Source organism: Argiope bruennichi, chromosome 6 (assembly GCF_947563725.1).
Source record: "Argiope bruennichi chromosome 6, qqArgBrue1.1, whole genome shotgun sequence".
NCBI classification, from domain to species: Eukaryota; Metazoa; Arthropoda; class Arachnida; order Araneae; family Araneidae; genus Argiope; species Argiope bruennichi.
The window spans coordinates 73,119,621-73,146,638 of record NC_079156.1 but is presented as its reverse complement, the minus strand read 5'-3'; the positions used below and the strand labels follow the sequence as shown (position 1 = coordinate 73,146,638).

At 31.5% G+C, this 27,018-nt stretch overlaps 1 protein-coding gene and 1 long non-coding RNA gene across 3 annotated transcripts in view; both read left to right on the top strand.

The window, feature by feature from the left end:
* Window positions 1-14,281, top strand: part of LOC129972999 (uncharacterized) — a 52,294-nt gene extending 38,013 nt beyond the window's left edge. The window contains exon 3 of the long non-coding RNA XR_008784925.1: window positions 13,806-14,281. This is a non-coding gene — a long non-coding RNA (uncharacterized LOC129972999). The remainder of the gene's footprint in view (window positions 1-13,805) is intronic.
* Window positions 14,282-14,558: 277 nt separating this feature from the next.
* LOC129972998 (uncharacterized) overlaps window positions 14,559-27,018 on the top strand; it is a 62,103-nt gene continuing 49,643 nt past the window's right edge. Inside the window, exons 1-5 of one of the 2 annotated variants that reach the window (XM_056087333.1) lie at window positions 14,559-15,267; window positions 15,794-16,123; window positions 18,110-18,279; window positions 20,515-20,731; window positions 26,123-26,134. In XM_056087333.1, the coding sequence (XP_055943308.1) occupies window positions 14,862-15,267; window positions 15,794-16,123; window positions 18,110-18,279; window positions 20,515-20,731; window positions 26,123-26,134 (1,135 nt within the window). In that variant the 5' untranslated portion in view covers window positions 14,559-14,861. The remainder of the gene's footprint in view (window positions 15,268-15,793; window positions 16,124-18,109; window positions 18,280-20,514; window positions 20,732-26,122; window positions 26,135-27,018) is intronic. The other variant, XM_056087334.1, reaches the window with a different exon arrangement.

Sequence of the window (27,018 nt, the reverse complement as noted above, 5' to 3'; positions counted from 1 at the left end):
TTTATGGCTATATATTTTGTTCCTAAATAGATGTGCTTCATTTTGTGCAAAGTGATTATAAAGGAATATCCCAACTTTACAGGACTATCAGAAGAAAAAAACAATGTTTTTCATCAGAAATTTCATATAAAAATTCAAAATTTAAATTTCACACATTTCTAAGTGTTTATTATAAACCAAATATACGAATGATGTCATGATGATATAATAATTCATGCCCTACTCTTTCAAGATGCTTTGAAAGCTTGAAGATATGCATGTCTAAAGTTTATCAACATCAATAAGTAGTGGAGAAACAAACACCATCTGTTTTATGTAAGCCCCAGAAAAAAATTAAGTATCGTCATTCGCAGATATCTGCATCCTTTCAAAGCGGCCACGATAAGTCTCGGTTTCGGAACCGGATAGTTTCAAGTTCGAGACCCGATTCTATCAAAGAAACGAATCTGGTGTACACTAAGTCCGTCGGGACCAAATGTGCAACTGTTAGTGTGGTATCGAAGTTTGGAGAGGGGGTGCCAGTCCAGGTGTCGTCCGTGTCCGTCTGACCCCCTGTTTCAAAACTGCGAGGTCCGTTTCAAAATAGTCTTAGTGTTGCTTTATAACGGGACGTTAATATAACTGAACTGAACCGAATCGAATCTGCATCCTTTCAAAGCTTCAGTCTAGGCATGCAGAAAAAATTTGGTGGATGAGTTATCGAATTGCTTCTGTATCCTTCGTATTTCAAGGGAACTCACACTGAATATTTATTTTTGTGTTGAATTTAAGCTTTCAACTGTCATTTTTGATTTGCGATGAACAACAAGGCTGTACATTGTTTTTTCCCCTTTAAACAGACTTTTAATTACCTTGTATATGAAGCTTGCATTGTTTTTTTTTTGTATATCATACCAATGACCCAGTAATGATTGACTTATTGGTGATATATAAAACAGTATAAAAAGCAACAAGGTATAAAATGCTGTAAAAATTGTTAATAATTACAATGAGTGTGGTGAACCATTCGCATTAATTTTGGAGAAAAAAACAGTATATAAAATTGAACAATATAGCATTGTCAATATAGCATATTATTATTTTACAACCTATCTACTTGAAATTATTGTATCTTGTAATCGCATTATATTGCATCGCCAAATGTAATTTTCGGCGTTTTCAGTTATCTGACTCTAATTTCTTAATTCCGCTTTTTTTTTTTTATTAATTTTCTCACATGCGAAATTTAGAAAGAGAAAGTATTGTAAACATCAAGAAATTCGAACTCAATATTTTGACGTGTCTCCACATTTCACACCTCTTTGAATGCGAAAAACACATTTGTGAAATTATGTTTGCCTCTGAACGTGATAATTCAAGAATGCGAAAAGCTAGATATATAAAATTTGGTTTATAGTTACAGATTTTAAATTGTATTTTCGTATCAAATTTTCAACCGAATCTATCAAAACGTATATCATCTGTCTGTCTGTATTTTTGCACGCATTTAAATGCGACAAAAAAAAAAGCAACATTCAGATAAAGAACATTTGGTGTGCAATCTTGTTTCTAAAGCTGTAACTGTGTATTCAGTTTTGGTTTTAATCTTTCAAAATAATCGTCCAAAAGGCATTATTGGTTTTTTTTTACTGTATCACAAAGCAGTAATCGCTCATATGTAGTAATATGAAAATAAAAATCTGAGTACTTGTGGCGTTCACGGTTTTTCTCAAGACCTCCTTTTTACTGTAGAGGAGAAAATAAAATCTTTTTTAGATAAAATTTCAGGAAAATTGCTCTCATTGTTGAATATTGCATATGCTCTATATAGAGAGAGCGCATAATATTCAGAAGTATTTAATATTATTAACAGTAATATTCAACTATACAGAGTATATTTAATACTTCTAAATAGTAATATCCAACTATATAAAGCAGTAGTATTTAATATTACTACTTTTTAACATAGTTGCATATTAGTATGTAACTGGACAAGATATGTAGTTGTGCAAATTAGTATAAACGTGTTTTTGCTGTATTTTGCATGCTTTAACCTCTTAACTGTTTTCTTCTTATGTCATACTTGCAGCGATTTATCGAATTTTGATAGTTGTAAACAAAAAATAAACCATTCATAACGATTATAATTCAATATTAAAATTACTTCGAATACATAGAAAAGTCAAGTATTCAATGGATCTCTATTTGAATCAAAATAAGAAAATATTCCCAGAATAGAATGTATTATCTTATTAGATAGTAAAGAAAATAAAACAGTTAAGTGGTTAAGACTTGGGGATAAGGAAGAAGAATCGTCGAAGAAGAATAAAATCGAATTTCTTAACCTTAGTTACGAGTATTTGCAATGAAAAGGGAACATTTACAGTTTTTTTAAAATAAAGCGAATAAAGAAGTTAAAATAACTAAATTGAAAAGAGAATGAAAGAGTGTGTGGAGTTTTTAAATGCATCGTTATACTTAAACATACTACGAATTTTTTTATGTTCAAATATATTTTCTTCCTAAAATTTTAAAACTCTATTTGTCACAAGTTGAGAATTTATATTTATAACAAATATTTTAAGTTAACTGATTTTTTGCATTTCAGACAAAAAAAATGCTTATTCTAATTTAATTTCTTAGATCTGTATAAAATAAAGGTCAGGTATGTATTAAAGTTTTAAAAAAATTGAGTACTTATTGCATCACTGCTTCATATTAGAATTACCCTTAATCATTAACAAAGGGGCGTCGCTGATGTCGCATAAGTGAGTTTTTCGGTTAATTGATCACGCATTTCAAGAACTTATCTTTTTATGATTTGTAATGTTATCTGTAGAAAATACTGCATGCGGAGCTCTGAGGTAATTTTTTTTCTATCTGCAGATTTCAATTAAGTAATATCTCAATAATCATACAAATTATTTAAAACTCTTTGTTATATCTGACATTGCTCAGGATGAAATTATTTTTTTTCTTTTATTACTAATAAAATAACATTTTTTATTAATTTTCATTAATACCTTCATTAAAATTTTCTTTCCATTCCAAAATTTCTGTACAAAATTTGAAATACTTATACCACATATGTATAATAAAAATTAAAATTATCACGCATCAAGTCGGCTGTTGAAGACTATGTTGATGCAAGCGTCTTATGCTGGAAAATAAAAATATGAGTAATATCAGTATTCAAAGTCAACGATCCATTTCCTCTGCTATTTTATTTTTATTAAAATGAGACAATCTATTGTACGAAAAAAATGTTAAAGCATTTGAAACAAAATCTTATAGCTTTTGGGAAAGCTATCGATTATCCCAAACGATTTTCGAAGTACAAAAATCTATTTTTCGCCATAACTTAAACTTCGTGAATGCCAACTTAAATGTATGTTTAAAATATGGGACATAAAGACAATTAAGCTGAAGCTAATATGAAGGTATCTAAAAATATGGGGATATGAAGGCAGATGTTAAAACATTTTATGTATAACTATATTTTATACAAAAGTAAATTTTACCTTAAAATACAAGATGTGAAAACATTTTAATCCTGGCCAATGTTGGGTTCATTCGGAAGTATTTTATAAAATAATTCAACACAATTAGCAACGTAATTTCAACTAAACAGCAATCTATAAAAAGGTATCTTTATATATTTATTTTAAATCTTTATTCAATACAATACTTATGTATTTTAATTTTCCAAATTTTTAACGCTATATATTATAAAAATATTAAATACGCGGCCATATCTTAATTATTTTTCATGCAATTACAAAAGACAAATTTTATTCAGATAATGAATATTTTTTGGCAACATCATTTTTAACATGCAAATAGGCATGGATCACGCAGTCTTTTTCTTTTATTTTTTTTCCCCAAAACAAAACTTTATGAGATTCGCAATTTGAAGAAGCAAAAACCAAAAACACATCTATCTGTGCAACCGACAACTCTTGTTTACTTTGAGACTCGATTACCATAAATTACAGACTAATTTACTTCACAGACAAAACACTGAAAATTTATCTTGGTAACTAGATTCTCTAAAGTGGTTGACATAAGGCTGTGATATGCGATTGCATTAAGAATTCTGACATTTCCGGAATTTCATCTAGCGTGGCATCGTTCCTAAGCGACAGTCTGGTAAAGGTTATTTTTAATCAGAACCCGAAAATTTCTTCTGTTTAGAATTATGACTGGCCGTTACTAGGCATAAATAATTAATGATAATAAACGCAAACTTTGTTTTTGTGTTATTTAGAGCGCGGAGCACGGGACATTCTATTATCATAATTATTCATTCTTTATTCTGCTTAATGATGATTAGCGTAAATTATCTCTGCGTCTACTTGATGGGTTTTAGTCTTTGATTACTATGAGATTCGTTGAATCAAATATGTAACAGCATCATAACGGTTATTTTAATTTCTGGAGTAGCTTCGAAATTAGAGGTTATTCTGCTAATTAAAAAGCTTGTGCAGTAATTAATGTGCTATTTTGGGTCTTTAGCAAATGACCGTGAAGTACTACATAATGAATTTTCGTGTTTAAGTAGCAAAAGGTGGAATTTAAACTTCCACAGTGGAAATTTCTTTGTTAATGGGCATGCATTTTTCACAGCTGATGCGTTGAAAGAAGGTTCATATGAAACATATTAATATAAATTCTAATAAATAATGAAATCAGTCTATTACATAATTAATAAAACGTTGTTAATTACATGAAAGCCATAAGATGTTGTACATTTCATAAAGCGTACTGTACGAATTGCACGATGACTTTTACAGCTAACCTTGAAATGTCCTATTTCAATTTCATTATGTCTTTATTTATAAACTGATAGTCGCAGGACACTATAACAGCTCATATAATCCCAGCAAAATGTCATCACCAGTGACAACCTAGATTAAGAAAACACATATTCGCAGACCATTAGAACAATGGTTTTTATTAATGGAAAAGTAGTGAACATCTTCATTGTCTCTGTCTTCTATGCCGTAAATCGCTCTTCATATTAAACTGTTCACTGGTAATGACTGGCTATGTCTTTGCTTGTGAAGCTATTTTTTAGTGATCGCATGATATCTTATTGCAGCCAGTAACTCTCCCTATTATAGCAATTTAAGCTTTGTTTACCTTAGTCCTGAATACAATTGGAGACAATGTAGCCTGTTTGAGATCATGTTATTATGCCCTTACTACAGACTAATTAGTAATATGGTCTATGTAAGGTTCATGAGTCTTCCTTCAACTATTCTCAATACTATGCCAATGTAAAGTCAGCTTCATGCGTGTTTCATTAAAGGAGCTAATAAATATAAGTTATTAGTAGCGGTATAGAAATAAAAAAAATGTTTTTACTGAAGGGGGGATTCAACTGTTTATAACTTTAATAACTATGGTAATTCTTTTTATTTAATACAAAAGATTTGAGTAGTTTTGTTGTTCCTTGGAATGAAGTTGATAATATATACTTAAGAAGAAGAAAAAACTTGTTTTCATTACTATATCTTTGTTAGATAATTGGTTGAATCTTAGTGCCGAAGAACTTCTATTCAAATTGAGAATACAAAAAAATCCTCAAGGACAGGAAATATTTTGTACCATTACCTGAGGTGAAGCACTGAGAAACATAGAAGTTATATGGCTAGTTACTATGATGATTTAAAAGATGCAAGTGAAGTAAAGCAAAGCAAAAATTCTAAGAAACTTTTTAATGTAATTAAATATGAAGTCCCCATTTAAGTAGTAGCATATGGATAGGAATATTTTGCGGAGTTGTGAGTTAATTGGATTTGATGGTAGAATTTTTACTTTTGATTAGTTAGCTGAAACATTTCCTAGAAAACTGCTTTAATGTGATCTTCAATTTTTTTAGTATTTTTAAATTCTCATTAAAGACATCATTGCATTTAAAATTTGGATGAATTTTCAATTATTTTGAGTAATTTGTTTCGCATAATTTGAACTTCCTTAAGATGCATTTTAGCCGCAAAATCCCAGTTAGAAGTAGGTGAGGATCAGACACAGGATGTCTTTTAATAGAAGAACTTTATTATATAGTGAAAGTGGGGAAGTTCAACTTATTAATGGAAATAATAGATGCATTTTTTTTGTTCAGTTTTACATTTGACGTTATTTTTGAAAATAAATTTGTTATCAAGAATCAAGCCATAACATTTAACTTCTTTATCCCAGGAAAGATTGCCCTCAAAGAAAGACAGGGTTTGTAATTCTTTTCTGAAATGTCCTTCCATTATTATATGGCAAAAGGTTTGTTGGATGTCTGCTTTCACCAGTCTTCCTAATAAAATGAAAATTATGAAATGTCCCTTTTCATAAATCCTTTGAAAATAGGATATTTACATTGTTTATTATTATTTGATTTAGATGTGAAAAAATGGGCTTAGCTATCAAGAGAGAAAATTATTTAAAACAGAATAAATGGAGTAATAAATGTTTGCTTTGTAAACATTTTGCTGTTAGAAATATAATCAATCATACTGTCCATAGATTTTATCTAACATTTCAAGATACTAAACTAAATTGAAAAAGAAGTGAAAACTTACACTTAAATTTACATCTAAAACAAAAGTTTTTAAAACAAATTGGAATCCGATGGATGTTCCTAAATAATGCTTAATAGATGGATAAGTTAAAGAGAGAAATTCCATCGATATTCTTTTAACAGTCAACTTTCCAACGAAGATTTAATTATATCATGAACATTTAAAATTATCACATGGATGTGCACATTGAACTCAGTTCATGGTAAGTTTCGTGATATTTGTCAATGAATTTGCCCTTTGTATTCGGAAAAGAAATTCGATGCATAATTATTCACCTAAAGACTGATTTACAATCATCTGTATTGGATGCTTCTCGGGTGCCGATCCAGTGATCCCAGAGCTTGGCGACAAAATAGTTATAATGTTGGAAACTTCGAGAATTTTAACGATCCATCCATTAGAAACCGAGATGCACCTGATTGGCCTTGAAGGTTCTCGGCCTACCTCCCGAGAACTATAAAAGGACGGTAGTCTCAAGCTGCAATGAACCAGATTGGAATCGTAAACGAGTCTTCGAGAGGATAGCCAAGCAACGGCGGAGTGCCAGCGTGTGTGGAGCCCAAGCTATTGCTGAACTGGGCTGTGTGCCGAGTCCTGTTGTCTATTGTGGAAGCAACATCAAGCTGTATGTGGAGTAGCGAGTCGTGTGGTAGTGAGTCGACAGTTGGATACAGCTAAAGCATGAAGACGGTGAGAACTTAGCCGTTTGGAGAGATCGTAGGACGAAGCTCCGAGGATCCCCTCTCCTGCTGGATTCTGTATGGCCGCTTTGTGTGCTGTGATCGATTACTACTTGTGGATTACTGTTTGCTGTAGAGTGCTGCTGTGTGCTGCCCTGTGTACATCTCGGCTGTATATAGTTGTCTTTGTATTCGTCGTTTGTGTCTTTGTGTTTAATAAACGCCGTTGTTGTTTTCTACTGATGCCTGCTGATTGTGTTTTCACACCATACAAGCTAACCAGGTGATCCGTAACAATATATATAATTGTTTTAAGTTGAATTCTCCCGTTTAATTCATTTGCATCTTTTTACTACTCTGTAGGTATTTTTAACAATCAAAATTAAATAAATATATAAATAAAACGTCAAAATGATGCACCATCTTGAATGATGAGCGAGAGTCACCATCCGAGTGCAAAGAGTTCAATTTGGGAATCCCTTGCAAATCTATCAGGAGGAAAATTATAGACCAACATGCAGTTAAATTTTAGATAGTGCGCAATTCCTTTTGTTATACGTCTACAATTTCACAAGAATTTATTCAAAATAAAAACAGAATCGGGAAAACATATTCATCTGGATGCATAATAACTTGAATAGATGTACGTTCCCAACAATACTGTTACGAAAATTTTTCTTCTACAACAAATACCGCTAATCAATTGTATTAGCGCAGCACATTTAATTGCTAGTTCAGCAGCTTTCTTCCTGTCTAATCCTCCAGTTTCTCTACGTGTCGGCGACTCCGACTCTCACCACACACCGCCTCTGACTATACACACGACTTCAGACGATACACACACAACTTCTTCGCAGCTTCAGATTGCCTGTCTTTTATAGTTCCGGGAAGCGGGGCTAGAATCTTCAGACCAATCAGGACGTACCTGGGTGTATCTCGGTTATTAAGGGATGGATCGTGAAACTTCTCGAACTTTCCGGTATTATCCATTTAGTCGCCAAACTCGCCAAATTTGTCGCCAAGTCGCCAAATGGTCGCCAAGCTCAGCACGCACAGGACAGATCTTACAAAGGTTTTAGCGGGGTTTTTTTTCAGGATGACACTATTTGTGCCGGGTAGCAAAATTACAGGTTTGTAACAATACCACAGTTTTGAAGTCATATTTCTTAAATGCTATCATAAATTTGATAATATTTTCAATGCAAAGACCAATTATGTTTTTCTGTGTACTTCAGATACTTAACTAGCCTTTATTAAAAATGATTGCATGACAAATATCAATAATGAATTCGAAAAAAAACTAGAAGGATAAACATTCATCATTTAATATCGATTTTGGAGTTTGATGTCATTGAGCAATGAATTTTTAATTTATTGCATTGTGTATTCTTGTTGCTATTGAGGAATCAACATTTCTATTGTGTGTGTTGTTTTCTTTTTTCCAACTCGTTTCATTCTTTATTGAATATCCCCAGAATAATCCATTTATTTCTTACTTTTTGTGATGTAACAACGTAGGCATTAATTTTTGAAAAACATTTTCTGAACGATTAGATTTGTTTTTCAAAACAGAGGGAGGAAAATATGAGCGTTGAATGAAAAATATATGATTTACAACTCGGATGTGTGCACGCAATACTTCCAAGACACATTTTTTTCAATTACATGAAGGAAAATATCATTGAGTAATTCTTTAGAATTCTGTTTATTGTTTTCAATATCTGATGAAATATTAACAAACAGACAGGCATATATCAGAAAGAAAAAAGTACTCAGCATTTCAATGATGTCTCGGATTGATCTAGTTTTTCTTTATCAATATGTCTGTTTGTAATTTGAAAATCCGTTTGAATGTATATTTGAACCATATACAATTCCGCGCTCCTTGAAGGATTCAAACGAAATTTAATACACATACTCTTTAGCACAGCGTTTCTCAACCTTTCAGTATTCGTGGCCCAGTTTTCAATCATAATTTTCATCGCGTCCCCCGCTTACAATAAAATGTATACAACAATAATGTATATTGAGTATTTTGAATTCTGTTTTTAAATTATTTTTAACTAACTGCCAAAACAAGAGTAAAAGTGAGCCAACGTTGGCGAGAAACCATATCTTGCATTTTGGACAAGCGGGCGATGAACAGATGAAGCGAATGAAAGCGGAGAAAATTGAAATATTATATTTCAAATGAAATCCAAACAGGGAGATAACATAAACGAATATGAAAGTAAATGGAAGTTAACCTAGACGGGGTGAGCTAAATTTAGAAATTGGGAATACATTTTTTCGAATAATAAAAGAAATAAAACAGAAACATGACAAAACAAAAGTGAAAAAATAAGCAATATTTGTGGAAGGCATGCGCGTAGCAAATGTTTTCTCATAGGAAGAAGGAAAATGTTCGCTAACGCAAGTTTCAATTCCAGCCAGTCTCATTCGAGTCGATCCTTTTATCGCTATCAAATCTATCGTGAATGTGTATATTATATATGTTTTCGTGTTAATTGTAATTCACCATATTAAATATTCACGGCAGCAGATTTATACAGACTCATGAATAAATTTTTAAGCGGAAGTAAGCAAGCATCAGACAGTAGTCAAACATCAACAAGTACACAGAAGAGCGTGGTTCCGAAAATAAAATCAAGGTAATATTCTCAAGAATACTTAAATTTTGGGTTTACCAGTACTGAAGTAAATGAAGAAAAAAGGCCCCTGTGTATCATTTGCTCAAAAAATGTTAGCCACAGATAACATGAAACCTAATAAACTTAAACGACATTTGGAAAAGCTTCATAGTGAGTGCGTCAACAAACCCAGAAAATTTTTCGAATTAAAATTAAAATCAAATAAAAAGCAAAAATCATTTTTTAAAGAAACTTTGTCTGTGAATAAAAAAGCTTTAATTGCATCTTACAAAGTTCATATAAAATATTGGGGAAGAGCTTATTTTGCCAGCAGCAATTGAGATTGTAGAAACTATGTTTGGAGATAATTTTTCAAAACATACAATTCAAAAATTTTGCTAGCAGCAATTGAGATTGTAGAAACTATGTTTGGAGATATTTTTTCAAAACAATTCAAAACATACAATTCAAAAATACAATTTTTCAAAACATATCTCTTTCAAATAATACTGTTGCTCGTCGAATTGGTGATATAGCTGAAGATGTACAGTGTCAGCTTTTCTCGAAGTTGCGTGACAAATTGTTTTTAATACAACTTGACGAAGTAACAGATAGTAATAAAGATGCTCAATTAATTCCTATGTTCGAATTTGTGATAGTATGTCAGTAGAAGAAAAACTACTTTTCTGCAAACCAATAGAACTCAAAACATCAGCGTTCGCATTATTTGCTATTTTAAATGATTTTATGAACGAGGCAAACATAGAATGGAAAAATTGCGTCGGAATATGCACCGATGGTGTTCGTTCAATGTCCGGAAGATTCCAAGGTATACAAACACTTGTAAAACAAAAAATCGCCTTAATGCACACATTGCATGATCCACAGAGAAGCTTTGGCTTCGAAAGAAATGACTCCTGGTTTGAATATTGTGTTAATTACGGTTGTAACCGTAGTAAATTATATAAAAATAAGACCCCTGAAATCGATAATCTTTCCCGCACTTTGTAAAGACATGTGTTCAGTACATTCAGCGTTACTATTTTATTGCGAGGCAAGATGGTCATGACATGGGAAATTTTTGCAACGTGTTTATGAATTCGTTAAAAGAAGAAATTGTTCTTTCCTTAGAAGAAGAAAACAGACAGGAGGTCGAGAATTTTCGCGATTGTTTATTTGTGATGAAATTGAGGTACTTGGTTGACATATTGGTGAAATTAATTATCTTCAACTTCAAGGTGCAAATACACATACGAGTGATAAAGTTAATGCTTTTTGTAGAAAATTGAAATTGTGGAGCAGAAATTTAAAGCAAAAAATCTAACAATGTTTGCAAATGTGGATGATTGTACTAAAACTGATAAGGCTGAAGAAGAACATGTAAAAGTTATTTTGTAACCATTGAAAGTCATTTAGCCATGCTGACAAAGAATTTTAAGAAGTATTTTCATGCTGACGACAAACTGATAGCAAGTTACGAGTGGATTAGGAATCCATTTCATAAGACTTCCAAAAGACTCTCAATTGATGATAAGAAAAATTCATAGACTTCACGACAAGTAGCGAAACTAAAAGACAATTTAGTAATAAATCACTATTTGAATTTTGGGCAGGAGTAAGAATGATTTTTCTGCACTAAAAACAAGGACATTTCACATTCTATTACCATTCAACATCCTACCTTTGTGAAACTGGATTTTCTGCTGTGGCTTCTTTGAAGACAAAATATAGAAACAGAAGTGAGAGCTATTTCTAATATTAAGCGTTCCCTCGAAAAACTTTGCTCTGCAAGACAGGCCCAAGGAAGTCACTAATAATTATTAAATTTGCTTTTAATTTAGTATGTTTTGATTAAGTAAGTTATGATTTAGTAAGTTGTTTTACTTTAATAAGTTATTAAATATGTCGAAATATATTTTGTTTTCTATGTGTATGTGAGCTTTCCTTTCAGTCAGTTAATCAATTTTTTTAAATAATATTTTCTCTTGGATATTCCTGTGCCCCCCTTCTAATGTACTCGTGCCCCCCTAGAGGAGCCTGCCCCACAGGTTGAGAATCGCTGCTTTATCAGATAGAAGGATTTAATGTGTCCTCAAAAATGTTCTGTGGACCTCTGAAAAGGATGATATAGATTTGAAAGATTTTACATTTTTCCGTCTTAACTTCTGAACAAATAATGGCACAAAAATATTTATACCTTCTTAAAATTAAAAAAAAATAGCTTAATAACATAAAATACATTTATGTACAATTATTTCTCCAATCAATGCTTAAAAATTTTCTAGCAGTGCCTTTTCTCCCACTGAAATATCAAGATTATTTTCTGTTAACTCTTTAAAGGGCCATTTTTTTTTCTAGTCATATTATGTTAAAATATTTTTAGGCTTGAAATTAGAATAAGAAAAGGGATTTATTTAGCTTATTAGATAAATTTAATTTGGTTAATTAATAATTAAGTAACAAATCAAGACACGTCATTTTGTGTAAGATAAAGAACTGAAGCATCTAAGTTTCTGTCTTTGTAAAAACAATTGTCAGAACTTATGCCAACCTACATAATTTCATACAAAGATTGATAAAATTGGTGGGAAGCATACTTCCCACGGCCTTAGAAAGGGTTAAATTACATCTATCGCTATTACCTTTGCCACTGTTATTTAGTTTATCCATCTTTTTACTTTCTCGTATAAGTAGAAATAATATTGTTGTTATCAAAAAATTCGATATTTATATGTATAGAAACCGTCAAAAAATTCGAACTCGACATTTTGACGAATCTCTATATTTTAACCTCCATGATTCGAAAATCGCATTTTTAGAAAATGTCCGTCGTCCGTCTGTCTGTCTGGAACAAAGATAACTCCTAAACGCTTTGATACAGATTGGTGAAATTTGGTGTTCGGTTTTGTAGATTTCTATTAAATTTAAGCAAAACCCGCTCAGAAGGTCTGTGCGACTGTTCGAATATATGTGAACACGATTACTACAAAACGAAGAAAGCTAGATAGATAAAATTCGGTGCACAGATTTATCATCTGTAGAATAGATGATACCTGTCAAATTTTTAAGGAAATCCAGTAAGGAGTTGACTGTCTGTCTTTCTGTATTTTCAGAAACATGTAAACGCGATAATTCAAAAACGCCATGACTATATATCAAATTTGGTATGGGATTTTGTGACTACAAGTGCAATTTGGAGTCAAATTTTTGTATCAATCGGTTGAGAAAGCGTATCTAAAATTCAAATTTGAGTTTTGGATACTGTTAATGCATGCGTAACTAAGGTTCAGAGAATGCTCCGGAATTTTTATATCCTTTTTTTTTTTGTTAAAAATTTCTGCAATTTTCCACAAAAAAGTAATTAAAAATAAATTCTGAAGAGTTCACCGGGGTTTTTTTTCTCTATAAAGAAAATGTTCATTCTATGTGGGTGATGATAATAGCAGCATCTTTATTCTTTTTTTTTTCAATATTAACTCTATGATGACATATGCGGATTGTGATGCGCGAGGATAAAACCTGGGACCTTGTGGTTCGCAGTCCAGTAACATGACCATGATACAAAAGCAATTGCTCGGGCAGCGTAGTTGTTAACTGGCTTATAAGATTTCACCACAGACATTTTGGGCGATGAGTATCTTAATGGCGAGAAAAGTCGTTTCGTTAAAAAGGTGAGAACTTTTTATTATATATGATAAATAATAAAAAGTTTTGTAAAAAAAAAATAATAAGTTAAACAAATACAGTTTTATTTGTGGGTTCAAGCTATGAACTGTAAAAGATCAGCCAATACGAATAAACTAAAACAGTTCGGGTTTCAATCCTTGCTCTTTACAATCTTCTGATATTTAAAAGCTTAAAAAATATAGTCTGAAAATTTAACAATTAAAATTAATATTATTATGTTTTTATGCATCCTAATGTTTTTTTTTCTTTTTCAGAATGTGAAGAATAACAGAAGATAACTGAAATTAGAAAATCATATCCTTATAAATCTGTCATTTAGATTGTACTACATGATGTATCAATTCTAGATTTTTCTCGTGATGCCACTTTTGAAAAAATTAATATGTTTAATATTATTTTCTATTTTTCTTTATTTGTGGAGTTTTTCATTGAAACATGGAAAATTTCGAGTTTTCCAATTAGCTGTCATGATATTTCATGTCAAAATAATATCATTATTTTACTAAATAGTCAAAAGAAAATCGATTTTATCCAAATAAGGAATATTTTCATGCAGTTTCCTTTGTATATTTTAGTATTTGCAAGGTGTTATGATGCATTTGCATTTTGTTTTACTTTTATTATATATCCTTCTATTTTTGAAAACTCCAAAAATTGACTTAAATATTCTATAAATTGAATGTTTAAGTCAGCTTTTAAAAAAATATATCTTATTTTTGAACTTTTAACATTACAGATGTATGATAAAAATTTATATACCTATATCATTTATTAAATTTTGTGTTATAATTTTCATTTAAAGCATAGAGTATATTTAAATTGTACGTTACATGATAATAATATATATCCTCTATATTTTATACAATTAATTACCAAAATTGGGATATTCGGAAATAAATATTTTCTTTTCACAGTATTCACTTTGTGTAATTGAATAGATTTTTAAAATTAGAATCAATGTCTAAATATTAATACTGGATACTCACTTTAAAATATAATTTCTAGAATTAAAGGATAAATCTACTTCAAAATCAAACAATTGGATAAAAAAACATGAGAAAATGGTTAATAGGCATATGCTTTAATTATATGTTAGAAAATCTAGTTATTTGTTATACGTTGTCTACATTTTTTTGTTTGATAAATCTATCTTGTTTCAAAAAAAATCCCAGTGTAAGCAAAATTTCAGGTGAAATTGAAATGTACAGTAAGACAGCTTTATACAAAGGCAAAATATGTTATCGATTTCAATTAGTTAGACATAAATATAAGAAAATTTTGGGAAAAAGAAACAATTCGAAGATCAATGAATGTTTCCAGACGATTCTCTGAAAAGGACAACTGCCATGATGACCCCCGAGCCGCCAAAAGTTGTGCCAACTACTGAAGCTACAACTACAACAATCGTAACGACGACTACTGAAGTAGGAACAACAACAACTCTGGAACCAACAACAACCGAAGAACCGACAACAACGCCAGAACCGACAACCACTACTCCAGAGCCAACAACAACAACGACAACAGAGCCTACAACAACAACGACTCCTAGTACCACAACTGAGCCGACAACTACAACAACAAAAGCTCCAACTACGACGACGACAACTACTACTACAACCACAACCCCAAAACCCACTACGACTACAAAAAGAACCACAACAACAAAGCCACCAACTACAACTACTCCTGCAACGACTACGCCAGATCCTTCAGGTATTAACAGAAGTAGAATCCTGTAGATCCCTTAGAAACAAATCACGAAATCAAGTGCTTGTTCTTTGTCGACTATTAGTCTTGTATAGATTAGAAAGTAGAAAGCAATAGGTTTCTTTATCGGAAATAAAATTCGCAATTCACTGCATATTGTTTACCTTTTTTTAGTCTTGTAGAAATAGAATAAGCAATTAAATAATCTTATTAAAACCATTTTAAAATGCATGTATTTCTAGATTATTTTTATTATTTTGACTTTTCTCTGTCTCTATTTCAGATATTAGTTCATTGAAAAGAGTTAGTTTACATTTTACATTTTAAAGCTACTTCAACGTATGTTTTTATATCAAATATTATAATACCAGCTTGTTCAAAATCTTTGGTTAATAAAATCCGACGAGTTAAAATACATTTGATAAATTAAATTTTGGTTTAAAGATTTCCCAAGGCATTAAGGAGATTGATTTTCCCTATAGCCTAACTATGGCAATAGAGTCAGATAAATATAACCTTTAATAACTTACAGATACGCGTTACTCGGCTACTTCTTCGTTCCATTTATCTGATCTCACTGAAGCTGGTACACCTGTGTATAACGATGGCCCGGTACATTCGTCTGAAGATGGTCCAGAGGGCTTTGGTACATCAGCAGATTTCGGGGACAACGAAGCAAAACCAGAAAGATCTTGCTTAAAATTGAATGACCTGACGAAAGCGGTGAAAGGAAAAGCTTCAGAAGAGCACAATAAGTGTTGGCGCAATCCCATCAACTGCAAACACGGTTTTTCAGCAAGCATCTTTGGAAAGTTGCTGTTTGATAGGAAAGATGACAGTAAAAGATATCTCTTCAGTACAGGTAGGTTCTTTCTTGTCATTCTCATGTTAAACTCGGTGTATCGCTGAAATCAGAAAGGGTAACAAATTATAGATAGTACATCAATTATTATAGATTATAATAACAGATATTAAATATCTCCTTAAGGCCGGGATAGCCTGGTTGGTCGAGCGTTGGATTCGCGTCCCTTAGGTTGCGAATTCAAACCCCGCCGGTCGAAGATTCCCCGCGTGCTTGGTGGCTGACGCGCGTATAAATCTGTCGTGGTCACAAAGTCCTCCATGTCGAGAGTAATACCACTGGGGGCACTGGATCAGGGGTGATCGTTCTCTGATTCAGGTCTAAATTACGATCTGTGGATGAGGGAATAAATTGCTTGAATGAAGTCCGCCCCGTAAAAAGGGTTGTGACGTGTGGGTAGCTAAGTCGTTCTCTTGGCGATACTATAAAAGCAAGAGACGCTCCCCCACAGGCTTAAAATTGCTGTCTTCGTAACAGCGGGCTTGTCTATGGCAAGTGCCATAGGAAACAAGAACAACAAATATCTCCTTAACCCTTTCTAGGGTCATGGGAAGTATGATTCCCACCAAATTTATTAATTTTCGAATGAAGTTATATAGATTGGAATAAGTCCTGACGCATTTATCAATCAGACAGAAACTTCAGTTCCTTATCTCACACAAAATACCGTGTTTTCATTTGTCACTTAATTATTAATTAATCAAATTAAATTTTTCTAATAAGTTAAATGAATCTCTTTTCTTAAGCCAATCCCAATTCTAAAAATATTTTAATATACCACAACTAGAAAAAATGGTCTTTTAAAGGGTTAGTATGATTGATCACTGTGGTCCGAAATATGGATGACTCGTTAAAACTGGGCAATTTGAAAAGATAACATTGAGGGAATAAAAGCTTTAATCCTTATTGTTAAGAGTTCGGCTCATGATTTTGTTATCATCATAACTTTTTTCTGTTTTCAAAATAGTTACCTACAAGTGATTTTATAGTGATTCTATTCACAGATAACTTTTATCAGTAAGCAATGACTCAATGCAGTGATTTGATGCCAGTGACTCGAGCTACAATAGTCTGCATTCAGCCAATGCCAATGTATCAAGACCAAACTATTGATTCGCTCACATCCGCAGGTTTTTACGTTGAATCACCAGATATACAAGTTATCGTTTGATGATAGCAGCTACTTTATTGCGGATATTAATGGTTTAAATTATTATAATATTATAATAGTTCAAATACTTTCAATATTATTTTTTAATTATATTGAAAGTAAAATGAACATTCCTAACAAAACTGTTTATCTAATTCCTTTTATGCTTCAATAGAAAGCATTCTTCTGTTCAATGTGAAGTCGATATTACTTTGAAAATAATAAATAATTCGTGATAATAAAAAAATATTTCATACATCAAAGTATTTCCCTTTCTCGAATTCATTATTAGAGGTTTTTTTTATCTGTTTACCTAAGAGCAAAACATAGTATATCTGTTTTAAAAATTATCTCGAATTAGAAGGGAAAAAATTTGCTTATCCTAAAATTGAAAAATATATTCAAAGGTATTATTCTACAGTTTTTCCAAGTTAAGGACGTTCACATGAGTACATTTTCCAATATATTGCGAATACACATTTTTCAATTTTACGATTATATTTTTCAGTTTTAGGACGAACTCTTTTTCAAGTAATGGAAATCTCATCATTTCAATCGGAAATATCTTCGCCAATTTTACAGATAACACCGTGAAACATTTTCCTGTATTTCTATCACATTATAGCATACATTCTTCTAATTGGATTTTTCGCTAATATTCTTTATTTTTTTTGTTAATTTCATAACTTTCTTATTTCGCTGCTAGGAACGCTGTGAATTTAAATTTTGAACTTAAAGGAATTTACCAATCACGCAATATTAAATTATTCAATGAAAAATGAAAAGATTTAGAATTTTAAGTAAATTACATTCAACATTTGTTGGGGCTCTTACAGGAGGCGACATCGAAGGCATTCCAGGAGTAGCCGTATTTTATAAAGGAATATATGTACATGCTGTTGTTTCTACGGGAGAAAAAGTGTGGTCTGTTTATGTAGCTGGCCTTGTTCTCAACGACACGTGGAGTAATGTAGCATTCACCTGGAGTCAGAAAGAAGGTCTTGATGTGAGTTTTATGGTCGAAATAAATTTTATTTACCCTTATGAACAAAATTAATTTTAAGGGCAATGATTTTTACATAGAAAAGTTTTTTTATCGTCATCAACAACAGACACATCAGTGATTTAATCTGACGATTTTCATTAATAATATTTTGAAAGAATAAAAAGAAATTAAGAACTCTTTTCAAAATCCTGAATCTAAATTGCCACATTTTTACCTCCCCGTATACTTAGTATAGAGAAAGTATAGTATTCGTCAAAAAATTTGAACTCGAGATTTTGACGAATCTCCACATTTTAGACCTCCTTGAGTTTGAGAAATACATTTTTGGATAATACCTGCCTGCCTGTCTGTCTGTGACAAAGATGATTCAAAAACGATTTAAGCAAGACGGTTTAAATTTGGTATACGGTCGATGCATCAAATAGGCAGATTTCTATCAAATTTTGAGTAAAATCTATTTAGAGGAGGACTGTCTATCTGGCTTTTCGAATATAAGTTAACACAGCTATAAAATGAGAGGTAAATGGATACGATTCGATAAACAGATTTAACAAGTATAGTGTAGACACCTGTCAAATTTTGAGCCAAAATTAACAATGGGTGGACTGTCTGTCGGTCTGTACTTTCAGAAACACGTAAACGTGATCATTCGAAAACGCAAAAAATTGAATATATCGAATCAGATATTGAATTTTTTGATAACAAGTCAATTTTATGTCAAATCTTTGTTTCAAACAATCGAGGGAAGCGTGTCTAAAACACAAATTCGATTTTCGATGCTATCAATCGTATACCATTGATTAATCGCCAAATAAATCGCCAAGGATGACACGATAGATTCAGTAAAATTGCTAAATTCACGCCAAAGGTTAATATTTCGTGACTATTGTACGCCAATGCCATTCAAGGTGTTATCTGGCATAACAAGTTCATTAGAGTTAGAGAGTACATGAGAAAGTTTCGGAGAGGCCACTCTCACTGGTTTCCATGTCTCGATTTGATTAAATCGAATACATGATTAAATGATCTCGAATGATTAAATTGAATACAGTAAAAATATATTAATCTCGGTATTAGAGCATAACTATCTACCTTTGCGAATTTTCAGAATCCATATAAATTCAGTTTTGTCGACGAATTTTGTGGAATATATATATATAATATGAAGTGGACTTTGAGCAAAAATGGCAGTGTTTTTTCCTAGGCTATTCCATATTCTTCCACCGTATGCCAAATTTCATGTAAAACCGTTATTTATATTGAAGAGAATCGAATGTGTTCGATTTCTTACTCGCCATTCGAAGTTTGGTCGAAAATTTCAAGCATGTCTATTAATTCTTTGTTAAAAATATATATTAAGCTTCATTTGCACATCGTTACAGTTAATCGTATTCACATAGGAACACGCTGAAGCTGCTAGCAGATACATTCTTTTACTTCGACAGATATAGCTCACATTTTTTATGCATATTTAGAAACTGAGTGCTAAATTAATTGGACTACGTGTCAAAGTTTATGTCTCTATTATCTTTCTATTTTTGAATTATCCTGTTCACATACACTAAGACAAATTGATAAGCGTAATTATGGAAGAAAAAAATTTTTAAGTGGAGATTTAACCCTTTAACACGCAAACAAACAAACAAAGACAAAGAGAGAGAGAATCAAGGGCTGAGTTTATCTTAAGATTACGGTACATAAAATTTTATTCTGATAGTAGTCCAATAGTTTAATACCCCAATGATTAACATCGCAAAAAATTGCAATTTTTTCGGCTTACGCATATTGATTAAAATAACGACAAGTATAATTTACTTTACGTTTTTATTTTTTTTAAAGTTTTTTAATTGGAAGTATATGACTGTCTCAAACAGTTTAGAAATTCGCTATTGGACCACAGTTGTAGTGGACATATAAACTCATTTTTGCAGAAAGTAAAAAAGAAAAAGTCACCTGATGACGATTTAATATTGCCATATATCTTCTTACGGATGGATAACTCGCATTAAGAAATTTCAATTGATAGTTAACACCATGTCTGATTTTAGATTCGGAAATTTTCTTAATAATTGGCGAATTAAATTACACAAGGTAATGCCTTAAAAACATTGGTATATGAAGACTTAACAGCTGCTGAAGCTAGATTGTATTTTTTAGTTTGATTTGGAAAGCATTTATTAAAAATTGTTTCCTAATTTATAACATTTCTCAAATATCATTACATTTCTTGTATAGCTTTACATCAATGCGAAACGGCAAGCATTTGCAAAATATCCTGACCCTCTACCTCAACCCCCTCGTCAACCAATGAAGCCCCTTCAACTGACCATCGGCTGCAGGAGGACTGGGAAGAGTGTCTACAATGACTTCGTGAGGGGAAAATTGGACGAGTTTGTCACGTGGCAGTACAAAGTATCGCATGAGAATGCCAGCTTCTTTCTTGGTGGAATGGGTAAGTAAGGTTCTTGGATTTTAATCACGTTGTTGTTTTTGCTTATCCCCCTTGGACTGAATGCCAATTCAAACCAAGACAAGAGATCAAGGGAAGAGGGGTGCAGTAGCTTCTGAGGGTAAGAACCCCTGATCACCCGAGGGCAGAAGTCTGACTTTATTATCTCATATGAAGGTGACATACACACTCGCTTGCACAACCCCTTTTTAAAGGGGAATTCTTTCACATACCTCACAAATAAAACACAGGGTAAGGAACAACCATGCCCGAACTACAGGGTGTTTATAAAGTCCCGGACCCATTTTGATGTTTAATAACTCATAAAATAATAAAGATATAAACACACTTATGACATTTATTGATGGAATAACTCATATATTTTCCTTTTCAGGTTTGAATATTTTTACTTTTGTAAATATCGTCTGCGCGTGTGGTTAATTTCCGATAACTTCATTTTCCAGTCTAAATATCTGTACTTTTCTATATATTGTCTGCCTATCAATTGCATTTTTCTCTCTTTTGTTTTTGTCAACTATTGCAATGTTATGTTTACTTTTGATGTGTTTGTTCTATGTAGTACTTTTGTATGTGGTGTTTTATTCGAGCGGATATTAAGGAGAATGCATACACCACAAGAGAAAGCACAGATTTTATGGTGGTTCATAGAAATGAAATCGATAGTGCAAGCACAGAGAAATTTCAGAATTTACCAAAAAGATCCTCCATCCAAAAACAACACCTTGCGGTGGAAAAAGAATTTTCTAGAAATTGGAAGTATCGAAGATAAGAAACGTTCCAGACGTCCTTGCACAAGTGATTTTGATGTTGAGCGTATCAGAGAGACATTTTTACACAATCCTAGAATATCTGTGAGATCAGCGGCAACAGAATTGGATATGCCAATTTCGACGGTGTACAAGGTTATTAAGAAAAAATTAAGACTGCATGCATACAAAGTTCAAATTGTTCAAGTTTTGGAACCGAACGATAGGCCTAGGAGGATGGCCTTTGCAACAGATATGCTAAGGAGGATAGAAGATGCTGCTGATTTTCTGAAGAGCATAATGTTCTCCGATGAAGCATCCTTTCATGTTTCTGGCATTGTTAATCGCCATAAAGTGCGCAAATGGCTCTGTGGATGCCGACATGCTTGTCGCTACCTGGCGTGAAATTGACTATCGACTTGATATTCTCCGTGCGACGAAGGGGGCACACGTGGAAGTTCATTGACAAGGGTCATGAAACTTTTTGAGTCTATTTAACCATTTATGTTATTAATTTAAATCTATCTTTATTATTTTATGAGTTATTAAACATCAAAATGGGTCCGGGACTTTATAAACACCCTGTATTATTCGAACCCGAGACGCCCAGATCACGGGGAAGACGCGCTGCCCCTAGGCCTGGGCACCGACGGATTTTAATCAGTGTTTTATATTAAATATATTTTAATTATTAGATATTTTTAGATATTTATGTTATATTAGATATTCAGTAAAGGTTAAGTTTTATTGAAAAAATAAGTTCTGATCGCTGTAAGGTTCCATCATTGAAAAGCATTGTAACAATCGGAGGTGATGATATACCAAACGCATTATCAGAATGAATCAGTTTGACAAAATAATACTTTTAATGATAACATAATAATACTTGAACAAAATAATACTTTTAAATGATGAAAAAAAACTCTTTTAAAAATACTTTTAAGAGCAGAATAATGGACCTAAAGCTGTCTATTTTAACAAGTAGTTGAAGGATCAAAAATTAACGAAGATTTTAACATTTCTGTTGTGAATTGGTTATGACAACATTCAATATTGTAAATGGATGAGTGGCCGTAGCTTTATAAACATTTATTTATTATAGATTCAGCACGTGCATTTCTAATATTATTAACTAATATTTACATATATACATTAAACCGTAGTTAAGAATTGATTAAAATTATTCGATAAAATTATATGATAATAAAGTTAATGTTGCCAATTCCAACAAAGATTACAAATAGTCAAAATGTTCAATTCAATCTTTTTTAAAAAAATACAATAAGTTTCTCCTGAATTATTTAAGGCAAATTACTGCTGGGAAAAAAATTTCAAACCATTTTAAATTCAAAATAGATTTTCCGTATTATTGATTTTATTTAATTTTAATATTTTTTGCAAAATACTTTTAACTACGTATATTTTAAAGTAGTTATCGTTGTTTTAATAACTGCATTTATACACGAATACGTTACAAGGGTATAAAGTAATTTTTTGTGTGCCCACTATCGTTGTTAAAATTAATAATTTATATTTGAAAATAACTTTTAGAAAACTATCAACTTTTGCTCATAGTTACTTCTAGTTAGGATGATGTATGTTTTAAAATTTTAATTAGGTTTCTCAGCAAAAAATTAACCAAAATGGTGAAGTTTTTTTTTCTACACGTTAGGAGCATATTAGGTACTTGTGCATTTTACGCTCCTCCCCCCCCCTCCCCCGATTTACTTAACAATTTTGAAATGAGTCATGGTTACCAAGCTCCATTATGCATAAGATTCAATGATTTCGCCAAGATGTGTGCATTTCCAGATTTATTTGGCGATTTTTAGATTTACCCGACTCCGTCATACATATGATGATAAGATTTTGCTGAGATGGTTAGTGACTTCAGTAACAATGACATTTGTATTGACATTTAATTTTGGTAATATTTTGCATTTTTTTATATTTTTGCGATTTATTTTGAGGGCCTTAAAAATAAATATGTACCACATATCATTGCTGCATGTTTAAAATTAAAAAGAAAGTTCAGGTAATATCAGTTTTATATTACTAAAACATTACATTATTCCTCTAATTCTAATAAAGTTTAAAAATTATTTTTACGCAAATTTTGCAACGATACTTTTTATTGTCTTAAAAGCTGTATTTACTCGCGACGATATTAGATAATTTTTTGCACGCATAATATCTCAGCTGCATCATTACGAACAAATTTTAAGAAGAAAATAAAAAAGAGAAGATTCAAGCTGAAAACAATTTAGTACAACAATCTTTCAAATTAAACGTTACAATTCCTTTTAATTTTTTTCAAAGTTGCTTTAACCGATGAAATTACAATAAATCATATTTATTTTACAACTGTACTCGCATTTACAGTGCAGGAGAAAGGCTTAAGTGTTACCCTGGATTTGATATATTTTTTATCTTATTCGTCAGATTTAATATTATATATTAAAATAAATAAATTACTCGGTGTTCTATAAGGCGTATTCTTATAATATATATGCCTTCTTCCTATTAGGCCACTGGATAATTTCTCACTTTTTCTAAAAAAAAAATTAGAATTTTCTTGATAGTAAAACTGGGAGATGAGTAAATAATTATTGGTTTGGTGTCTGTGTGCGTGTGTATATATACATATGTATAATTTTCCTGGTGATGACACTGGGAGGTGTTTTCTATAATTCTTTGCAGTTAAGAAATGTGATAAAAGCCTTCATTTTTTGTTCATAGGAAACATGATGTTGCTATGGTTACCTGTCAAACTATAGATGAGGCATTAACAGATATGTGGTGAAAATAGATACATCCAGTTTATCGCATTTTTCGTTAAAAAAATGAGCTGGCATCACGTTATCTAAGTATTAGAAACTTACATTTCAACGAAACAGGGCAGTGGGAGGTGCCCTGGTACATTTCTGACACACTGACTAACACATTTCTGCGATTTGTTTTTTATTCTTTGAAACGAAGTAGAGAACTGAAGTAATGTGATTAAGAATTCTGCCCGCGTGACTCATTTTAAATGATGTAACGGTATCCAAATGAAACGCAATACCATTCCATGAAGAAACTCTGATGCACATTTATTATGAACGTTTCTTCATGGCTAGTTTGTTATGAAAAGTTGGAAACGTTTAACTCAAAACAGACACCCATCGCGATGAAAGAGTTACGTTTTGAATAATACCCTGTGAATGATGAAGCACATATATTTAAAAAATTCTTTTCGGTAATCTGAAAGCCAAAGATAGATTCCTTTACATCTAAGTTATTATCTGGCAACATAAATTGTTCATGTTAGAATCAATCAAAATTAGGGCGTGAAAATCTCTTTTCACTCCCTAACTTCTAAGATATTGCAGTTATTAAAAATTTTCGAATACAAAAGTTGTTCATCTTAATGGGCGCTAATGTGACTAATTGGCTTTATTTTTCTATCTTCAATATTAAGAAAGTTATAGGGAAATGAATATTTTAACTCCCATTATTTCCACCCCCTTTGAACTATATGGGCCATTTACGAACTCGTCCGAGAGTTTTACACGTCTAACAGCATATTCTAAACAACTTAAACTCCAAACAGTATACATAAGCTTTTGAACGAAGGCTACGTTTGGACTCTAGGGACCTTGATAGGTTAAATACTGCAGATATTTTCTCGAAGTCATGTCATGAGAACCATTGAAATAGGTAGTCTTTCTATAGGAATCTACCTAAAAATGCAGCAGAATTGCGATGTTCACTTGCAATTGAAGCATAAATTTTCGTTCTAATTCATTTCTAAAAAATTCCACTTCCTATTTTCAAATGCTTTTTTTTATGTTACATTATCTATATATGGCCTCTATTACAAATCATTTGCAAATATTGTGAATAAGAACTTCAATAGGAAATAAAACGCCGTTTTATTCAGCATGTGTAATTTGAAATAAACTATAAATTAATTCGTCCGAAATATGTTTTGTTCTGATGCATTTAGTTTGCTTCTTAAGTTAAAATATCAAATAAATTCTTGCTTTAATTTTCGTCATGGAGTACCATAATAACAAAACTTCTTTAAGACACTATATTTCCATAAACCAATGTAAAAGACATCTCTTGATAGCAGCTATCAAGATTATCATCAGAAGAGATGTTATTTATATTTCTAAACTTCTATTGTTTTTAAAGAGAAGGAACCAAAATTGTTTTCTTGTTATAGAGATATCGCTGTCTTACACTACAAATCGATTATTATTATATCAAATGTCGATTTAAGTATTTAATTTAAATGATTTGCCTTTAAACGTATTATGTATTCAGAACTATTTAATTAGGAATAATTATGCAACGCCTATCTTCAAGATCGTATAACAAAAAGGCGAAAGAAGCAACTGTCTGAGGACCTCTTTATCTAAGTTGAAGGGATTTTTTTTCTTCTTTTTTTAATGAGTGATGTTTGAGATGATTAATATGGGTAACTAGGCAGAGAGAGAGAATGAGATGTTTAATATGGCCTTAATTAACTTTCCTGATACTTCCAGTAAGTCTTGTGTCTATTATTTGATAATTTTAAATAAACATAAACTACCTTTTTATAAATTTCTAAATGTACATTTCTTTTTTATGCTTTCATTAGAACCGGATAAACGTAAGTATATTTTATTTTTCTTTATATAACAAAAAATTTTCCTTCTCAACAAAAAAATTTGATATATTTTTTATATATTTAAAATATTAATTATTAATATCTAAATTTTTTATATCTATACTGGCTATAAAAGTAAATACATTATTTTTAATGTTTGCTATCAACCCATTCTGCTGTATACCAGCATTTCTTCTTATTTGTTGACTAAGTATTTACCGAGAATCTCAGGATTGAAACAAAAGATTTTTAAAATCTTTGAAGCTTTTAATGCTCGATTCACTTCAACGGTATTTCGTTTAATTTGTCAGTTTTTGTTCTGAGTTTTAACGATTTTTTTTTTCCTTTTTTTCAACCTGATGTTTCCAAAAATCTATTTAGAAATGTAAAATGTAGTTTTAGAAAAAAATAATAAACAAATTTGATTTCTTTTTGTTTTGAAATTACAATAGGATTGTAAAATAGATTAAATAATTCCCTAAGAATGTAAATTTTTGTTTTGTCCACTTTGTTTCGATATCTTTGAACAATCCAAACAATATAAAAAAAACTGTTAGATTTAAAAATTATATTACATGTACTTATCTGTTTATGGTACCGAGAGTAACCGAATATCCAACGAAGGCTTAAAGCTTATATCTACCACTTATTTATAAGCTTAATTCAAATTCTTTTACTCTAATCTTGGTACAGTTTAAAAAATTTTCTTGGGCAAATTTTTCAAACAAAATTAAAGTTAATAATTTTTTTCGGACAACTTATAATATTATAATGTCACCAATGTAGTAGAAACAACAATATGTTGCTTTCCCCCTAATATAATGGTGCTTTACACTTATGTTTAGGCTTCTAATTTATTCCACAAATTTGTTTGGCATTCTGAAAAT